The sequence below is a fragment of the Argopecten irradians genome, chromosome 3, assembly GCF_041381155.1.
Source record: "Argopecten irradians isolate NY chromosome 3, Ai_NY, whole genome shotgun sequence".
NCBI classification, from domain to species: domain Eukaryota; kingdom Metazoa; phylum Mollusca; class Bivalvia; order Pectinida; family Pectinidae; genus Argopecten; species Argopecten irradians.
In genome coordinates, this window is record NC_091136.1 from 67,470,166 (window position 1) to 67,479,691 (window position 9,526).

Consider the following 9,526-nt stretch of genomic DNA (forward strand, 5'->3'; position numbering starts at 1 on the left):
TTCGTATATATGAAAGAGTATTTCTCTCTCATACCTCGACGGTTTTATTACAATTTTACAATGATGATATCCCGCAATTTAAAAAATAGTTCGAAGAAAACCACAACTGCAAGTAAATTCTCCGTACATGAAAGTTGCGTGATATCTTTAACACAAATCTTGTTGTTTTTGTTCTTTATAGGAAAACTAGCATTGTTTCTGAAAATATGTTAAAATTTTACCAAGAAAATAGGATTTTTGTTGACGCAAGACAAAGGTTTTGTTCGATACAAGAGTAAAACGTAGACTATATTTTCTCACATGTTATAAAAATAGAAGAAAAAAACGTATCTTTAAATTAACAATTCATGTCCATATGTCATGAATTTGTACCGTTTTGTACTGTGTGTATTTGTGGTTTTTCACTTTTTTTCTTTTTTTCTTTTGGATCTGTTGATCTGCCACTCTGCCAAAAAAGTCCACCATTTTGAAGTATGACGTCACAATTCATTATAACGAAATGTCATCATAATAATGCGTTTTCGAGGAATTTCTGTGTCAAAATTTACCGCCATGTGGTGTTTCAGTTTGACCACAGTAACACTTTGACCGAAACCGCATAGAGATGGGCGTTACACCAAAAACGCATCAAAAGGAGATTTTTTTTTAAACCTCACGTAATTGAATAAATATATATTTTCTGTTTTTTCAATTTTTAAAAATCCAGATGACCTTTGGAAATTGCCCATTGACGTAGCAATGTGTAGAAAATGTATGTGAGTACACGTGGTAAAAAGGTCATCCGAACAAGACCCTGTATGAGATGTTCTCAGATCTTCTATTTAACGGAATGGTTGTAAGAATCTGTATTTTAATCAGATTGGATTTTTCGTCTCCTTAACTGCCTCCAGTTTTTTTATGGATATAGCGTCAGTGATAGTAACCCCACTATCAAAAGTAGGAGCAGGCGATTTAGTATTTTTCTTTAGTTACAAAAGTTACTTATTTTACACCATTACCACCATTGAAAAGTTTGAGCTTCTAATTTTACTTCAAGTTAAAAATATAAAAAAAAAATAATTGCATCCCGAAAAAATTCCGTGGCACTATATCCTATATGGAATGAAGCACTGATTGCGCATGCACAAAAGCAAAATAAAATATTTGATATTATTTTTGTGTCAATTAGACATGCATATATACGATAAAACACCACTTATTGTTCAAATGATGAGTATCATTTATGCTCTGTCGGCGATGGAGCATCTTTAATCAATATGAACTAATAAATATTTTCATATCAAAGCTTCACACATCTCGCGCGTCGTTTTGGTACGTCTGGGTATTTGTTTCAGCATTTAGACTATCCTTAATCTACGATAAATACATAAATCACAATTTATTTTCAGTATATTCATTAAATTATATTCTACTTTCATTATACATTTTTCTACACAATAGCTCTCATCGCGAGAGAAACTATATCGCTAAAAAAAGTTTAACTGCATACCGTCCATCCTCTGATGTAAAGATATTATTATTTCTTATTTTATTATTCCACGCAACCCTTCTGTGACTCCACGTGGAAGGTTATACCTGTCGGACACTATCCGGGCACGAACCATTAAATTATCAGTCAAAATGTGGTTCTTTGATATATTTTAGTTACTTATACATTGTATTTCGAAATACTTGGTATTTTTTGTATTAATACAGAGTTAATAAGTTTAGGCTTTGGGAAAAAAAATCGTATTCCTTTTCTAATAAGTGAATTTGAGAGCAACTTATGCGGAAACCAAAATTTACAAAATTTATTGTAAGTCTGCAATATATGAATATGTTAACGTTTTCCTTTGCATTTCGATTACCGTCGTTTCCGCACTTAAGAAGCTATGTATCAAAATTAGATTTCGCTGGCACATAGAAATATTCCTCTGAAATGCACAACTGTTTTACTAGCTGCAATATTGTAGCCCAAAAGACTTATAGACAGAAAATGTAGCCGAAAGGTATAGTAGGCCGGGTACGTATATTCGTTCTAAACTGTTACCGGTGACAACCAAACCACTTACATGTACAGCTGCAACGCTCAACCATAGATATTTAGCACACTAGTAAGTCAAAGACCCACTATAGGCTAATATATATATATATTCTATATATTAGTCTATAGTGGGTCTTTGACTTACCAGCGTGCTAAATACCTATTGTTCAATTCTTCATATAGTTGTGGAATTGCACAAAGCATTATGAGGACGAACAATAAATGTTTTTGACTATTTTTTCATGCGAAGCTAAGTATATCACAGACCTTATCAGGATATGGGTCTTGTCTATCAAAGATGTGACGATCTTGACCTTGAAATCTGGGCTTATCTCGATATGTACTTACAACTTAACAGATACATGATAAGCATGTGAAGCGCTAAATTTTATGATTTCTAGTTGTACACACAATTGAAAGCCCTTCTTGATAACGAGGTCTACAATTTGATATTCAAATGTGTTGTTTTTTGCTATTACATGTGTATCGTAAGACAGCTATGTTTAGTTTATGTTTGATTTAGATAAATTAACACAGTACATTTGGTTTTATATGTTCAGATAATCCATAATAAAGATATTTAATAAATAATATTAAACAAGAAGCCCAAGGGCCTTAACGATAATCTGACTTCCTTGGCAAAAATCATAAAAGAAATTAATTAGATATGATGTCATGGTAGCCATCTTCGATTTGGGATCAACCAGAGATGTAACAACAATTCGTCAAGATCACATAAGGATCATTTCAGGCAAGTTTCAGCCAAATTGCACCGGTAAAACTTAAGAAGAAATTTAAAATGTGTTTTTCAAGATGGCGGCGATGGCAGCCATCTGAAATTCGGATCAAACCGAAACATAACAACACTTATCGCGACCATGTCAGGATCATTTCATGCAAGTTTTAGCCAAATCGCACTGGTAGAACTACAGAAAAAAATCTATTCTTTTAAGATGGCGGCTGTGATTGCCATCTTAGATTTTGGATCAACCCGCAAAATAACAACACTTTGCCGTGACCATGTCAGATTGCACTGGAAGCATTTGAGAAAAAGTTCAAAATGGGTTTTAAAGATGGCGGCTGTGGCGGTCATCTTGGATTTTGTATCTGCCCGAAAAAATGACAACAGTTGGTGAAGACCATGTTGGGATCATTTCATGTTAGTTTCAGCCAAATCGCACATGAAGAACTTGAGAGGAAGTTCAAAATGTGTTTTCGATATGGCGGCAATCTTGGATTTCAGATCGACCTGAAAAATAACATCAATTGGTCGGGACCATGTCATAATCATTTCAGGCCAGTTTCAGCCAAATTGCACCGGTAGACCTTGAGAAGAAGTTCAAAAAGTGTTTTCAAGATGGCGGCTATGGCGTCCATCTTGGATTTCTGTAACCAAAAAAATAGCAACACTTGGTCAGTTTTTAGGCAAATGTCAGTCAAATCGCACTGGTAGAACTTGGGAAGAAGTTCAAAATGTGTCTTTAAGATGGCGGCTGTGGCGGCCATGTTGGATTTCAGATCGACCCGAAAAATAACAACACTTTGTCGCGACCATGTCAGGATCATTTTAGGTAAGCTTCAGCCAAATAGCACCTGTAGAACTTGAAAAGAAGTTCAAAATGTATTTTAAAGAGCAACCGTCTTGGATTTCTGATCGATCTGAATGATAACAACACTTGGTCGGGACCATTTCTGGTAGAACTTCAGAAGAAGTTCAAAATGTGTTTTCAAGATGGCAGCTGTTGCGGCCATCTTGGATTTCTGATCGACCCGAAAAATAACGACACTTGGTCGGGACCATGTCAGGATCATTTCAGGTAAGTTTCAGCTGAATCGAACTGGTAGCTCTTGAGAAGAAGTTCAAAATGTGAAAAGTCAATGCAACTGTGCATGTACTGATATCGCTTGAATTTGGGTTGTGTAATTTTTTTCTCCTATATTTCATAAGATATCTGCTTTAACACAATATTTACTTCTTTACTGACATTATAGCAACAACAATGATGTTGTGACAGATTACATGATATTTAGAAGGAAAACAAGCACACATCTTCAATTTTTCTATCTTTAATGCAATAGTTATTATCACAATTCGTTAATAGCTTACTACTCACAGGTAGTTTCAAAAATATTCCTCATCAACTTCACTTTTTAGATGTGATAATTCTAAAATACGTCAAACTATCGCCTTAAAACATCTCCAAACGTACATACATCAGTACAGCCTGGCGGTCCACAGCACTCACACTCCGTTTAGGGCTGTCGATCCTGTTCCATGAACGGATGTAAAATTATCGATATAAAAGCATCATAGATGTGAATGATATTTCAGACCTTCACAAAATGCTTTAACAATATTGGTCATTTATGAGACTACAACACTATAAATATCGTCGGTAATGTACATAATCACCATCTCTTAAAACACCAACCCAAGATACAGTGATATCATGTTGGCACACAAAAAACCATAAGTAAGATTTATTTCATTCTAAATGCAAAATCATCCTTATAAATACACATAACTTTACACACACCAAACCCCATTCGGACAACAAGCAGACACATACTGTTCACTCTTCATGTTCACAAAACATACAAATAAACAAATCCAAACACACGATTTAACTTCTCAGAATCAGTGTATATCATGATGTCATGTTTAAACAAGCAAATTATATCTAGAATGTAAATGAGCACCTTCTATTCCAGTATAAGGTACCAGTACTACATCAGTTGGCCACCTAGAGACGATAAACACTCCAAGTGTATGGCTCCTAAAATCACCCCAAATATCTACACCTGTACATCCAAAGTCATAATTACCTCAGATATCTACACCTGTACATCCAAAGTCATAATCACTTCAGATATCTGCATCTGTACATCTAAAGTCATAATAACCCCAGATATCTACACCTGTAAATCTTAAGTCATAATCACCCCAGATATCTACACCTGTACATCTAAAGTCATAATCACCCTAGATATCTACACCTGTACATCCAAAGTCATAATCACTTCAGATATCTGCATCTGTACATCTAAAGTCATAATAACCCCAGATATCTACACCTGTAAATCTAAAGTCATAATCACCCCAGATATCTACACCTGTACATCCAAAGTCATAATCACCTCAGATATCAACACCTGTACATCCAAAGTCATAATCACCCCAGATATCTACACCTGTACATCCAAAGTCATAATCACCCTAGATATCTACACCTGTACATCCAAAGTCATAATCACTCCAGATATCTACACCTGTACATCCAAAGTCATAATCACCCCAGATATCTACACCTGCACATCTAAAGTCATAATTACCCCATATATCTACACCTGTAGATCTAAAGTCATAATAAATTCAGATATCTACACCTGTAAATCTAAAGTCATAATCACCCCAGATATCTACACATATACATCTAAAGTCATAATAACCTTAGATATCTACACCTGTACATCCAAAGTCATAATCACCCCAGATATCTACACCTGTGCATTAACACCTGTACATCTAAAGTCATAATAACCTCAGATATCTACACCTGTACATCCAAAGTCATAATCACCCCAGTTATCAACACCTGTACATCCAAAGTCATAATCACCTTAGATATCTACACCTGTACATCTAAAGTCATAATCACCCCAGATATCAACATCTGTACATCTAAAGTCATAATCACCCCAGATATCTACACCTGTACATCCAAAGTCATAATCACCCCAGATATCTACACCTGTACATCCAAAGTCATAATCACCCCAAATATCTACACCTGTACATCTAAAGTCATAATCACCCCAGATATCTACACCTGTACATCTAAAGTCATAATCACCCCAGATATCTACACCTGTACATCTAAAGTCATAATCACCCCAGATATCTACAACTGTACATCCAAAGTCATAATCACCCCAAATATCTACACCTGTACATCTAAAGTCATAATCACCCCAGATATCTACACCTGTACATCTAAAGTCTTAATAACCTTAGATATCTACACATGTACATCTAAAGTCATAATCACCCCAGATATCTACACCTGTACATCTAAAGTCTTAATAACCTTAGATATCTACACCTGTACATCTAAAGTCATAATCACCCCAGATATCTACACCTGTACATCTAAAGTCATAATCACCCCAGATATCTACACCTGTACATCTAAAGTCATAATTCACCCCAGATATCTACAACTGTACATCCAAAGTCATAATCACCCCAAATATCTACACCTGTACATCTAAAGTCATAATCACCCCAGATATCTACACCTGTACATCTAAAGTCTTAATAACCTTAGATATCTACACCTGTACATCTAAAGTCATAATCACCCCAGATATCTACACCTGTACATCCAAAGTCATAATCACCCCAGATATCTACACCTGTACATCCAAAGTCATAATCACCCCAGATATCTACACCTGTACATCCAAAGTCATAATCACTCCAGATAACTACACCTGTACATCTAAAGTCATAATTACCCCAGATATCTACACCTGTACATCTAAAGTCATAATCACTCCAGATATCTACACCTGTACATCTAAAGTCATAATCACCCCAGATATCTACACCTGTACATCTAAAGTCATAATCACCCCAGATATCTACACCTGTACATCTAAAGTCATAATCACCCCAGATATCTACACCTGTACATCTAAAGTCATAATCACTCCAGATATCTACACCTGTACATCTAAAGTCAAAATCACTCCAGATATCTACACATGTACATCTAAAGTCATAATCACTCCTGATATCTAACCTGTACATCTGAAGTCATAATCACTCCAGATATCTACACCTGTACATCTAAAGTCATAATCACCCCAGATATCTACACCTGTACATCTAAAGTCTTAATAACCTTAGATATCTACACCTGTACATCCAAAGTCATAATCACCCCAGATATCTACACCTGTACATCTAAAGTCATAATCACCCCAGATATCTACACCTGTACATCTAAAGTCATAATCACTCCAGATATCTACACCTGTACATCCAAAGTCATAATCACCCCAGATATCTACACCTGTACATCTAAAGTCATAATCACCCCAGATATCTACACCTGTACATCTAAAGTCATAATCATCCCAGATATCTACACCTGTACATCCAAAGTCATAATCACTCCAGATATCTACACCTGTACATCTAAAGTCATAATCACCCCAGATATCTACACCTGTACATCTAAAGTCTTAATAACCTTAGATATCTACACCTGTACATCTAAAGTCATAATCACCCCAGATATCTACACCTGTACATCTAAAGTCATAATCATCCCCCAGATATCTACACCTGTACATCCAAAGTCATAATCACTCCAGATATCTACACCTGTACATCTAAAGTCATAATCACCCCAGATATCTACACCTGTACATCTAAAGTCTTAATAACCTTAGATATCTACACCTGTACATCTAAAGTCATAATCACCCCAGATATCTACACCTGTACATCTAAAGTCATAATCACCCCAGATATGTACACCTGTACATCTAAAGTCATAATCATCCCAGATATCTACACCTGTACATCCAAAGTCATAATCATCCCAGATATCTACACCTGTACATCCAAAGTCATAATCACCCCAGATATCTACACCTGTACATCTAAAGTCATAATCACCCCAGATATCTACACCTGTACATCTAAAGTCATAATCACCCCAGATATCTACACCTGTACATCTAAAGTCATAATCACCCCAGATATCTACACCTGTACATCTAAAGTCATAATCATCCCAGATATCTACACCTGTACATCCAAAGTCATAATCATCCCAGATATCTACACCTGTACATCCAAAGTCATAATCACCCCAGATATCTACACCTGTACATCCAAAGTCATAATCATCCCAGATATCTACACCTGTACATCTAAAGTCATAATCACCCCAGATATCTACACCTGTACATCTAAAGTCATAATCACCCCAGATATCTACACCTGTACATCTAAAGTCATAATCACCCCAGATATCTACACCTGTACATCCAAAGTCATAATCACCCCAGATATCTACACACCTGTACATCCAAAGTCATAATCACCCCAGATATCTACACCTGTACATCCAAAGTCATAATCACCCTAGATATCTACACCTGTACATCCAAAGTCATAATCACCCCAGATATCTACACCTGTACATCTAAAGTCTTATTGCTGCATACGTACATCTAAAGTCTTATTGCTGCATACTAATGAAACAACCTAACGTCTAGCCTCACTAAGCCCACACTAGCATACAACAATGACAAGTAATATAAGGTATTATATATTACAGAGTCTCCTAGTCGGGTAAAATAATAAACACATTGATATACTAAGTGCTGGAGCCTCTATTTATATATATATGTACAATAGACATTTCAATATATACTTGTTTCATATTTACAGACTCATGTTGTGGCTATAATGGTAACGTGCATCACATACATTAACATACAGGTAACGTACATCACATAATTAACATACAGGTATATTGTACATCACATACATTAACATACAGGTAACATACATCACATAATTAACATACAGGTAACGTACATCACATAATTAACATACAGGTAACGTACAACACATACATTAACATACAGGTAACGTACATCACATAATTAACATACAGGTAACATACATCACATAATTAACATATCGTAATGTACTTCACATAATTAACATACAGGTATATTGTACATCACATACATTAACATACAGGTAACGTACATCACATAATTAACATACAGGTAACATACATCACATAATTAACATACAGGTAACGTACATCACATAATTAACATACAGGTAACATACATCACATAATTAACATACAGGTAACATACATCACATAATTAACATACAGGTAACGTACATCACATACATTAACATACAGGTAACGTACATCACATACATTTATATACAGGCAATTATCAAACTGAGTAGATTGATAACATCGGACACAGAGAGACAGGTAGATTAGAGACCACAATCTACTGGAATGCATTCATTAAGGTGAGGGTCTATATTAGGTGATATTATAATGCATCGGTATATCATTTTACGGTGATGGGACTTATATCTATATAACAACTGAGATAGTCAATAAGTCAATGTGAGGATATGGAAACCAAATAAAGGCACACTCCATTAGGCTATAAATTAATGTGTAGGATGATCACTTGGGACATTGGTGTACCAGCAAATGAAAATTTGGGCTCAGAAAAAATGACAGAAAATAAAGGTATCAAAACATTTAAAGTTTTCAACTCAACGAGAACTTCATTAAGATGTAAAATAGATTTATCACACGTACAGGGAGATAACTCAATTAGAATTATATTGCAAAGGGAGATAAGAATGAACAAAGGGATAAGTCTGTAACAGGTACACAATTATGAATTTCATTCACATGTAACGGAAAATAATTTGCTTAG

The 9,526-nt window shown here is 35.3% G+C and overlaps 1 protein-coding gene across 1 annotated transcript; it reads left to right on the plus strand.

Annotated features, from left to right (window-relative positions):
* Positions 1–4,715: 4,715 nt before the first annotated feature.
* Positions 4,716–8,139, plus strand: LOC138319814 (uncharacterized). The gene is made up of 5 exons (XM_069262945.1): positions 4,716–4,944; positions 5,571–6,206; positions 6,352–6,792; positions 6,936–7,259; positions 7,367–8,139. The coding sequence occupies exons 1-5, from the start codon at positions 4,716–4,718 to the stop codon at positions 8,137–8,139; spliced, it is 2,403 nt and encodes an 800-aa protein (XP_069119046.1).
* The last annotated feature ends 1,387 nt before the right edge of the window (positions 8,140–9,526 follow it).

What these genes read in the sequence shown, in the direction of transcription:
- LOC138319814 (XM_069262945.1), top strand. Translation starts at nt 4,716, where the DNA reads ATGAGCACCTTCTATTCCAGTATAAGGTACCAGTACTACATCAGTTGG. An exon ending in CACCCCAGATATCTACACCT is followed by an intron (nt 6,207 to 6,351) that starts GTACATCTAAAG and finishes TAATAACCTTAG; the next exon opens with ATATCTACACCTGTACATCT. An exon ending in CACCCCAGATATCTACACCT is followed by an intron (nt 7,260 to 7,366) that starts GTACATCTAAAG and finishes ATCATCCCCCAG; the next exon opens with ATATCTACACCTGTACATCC.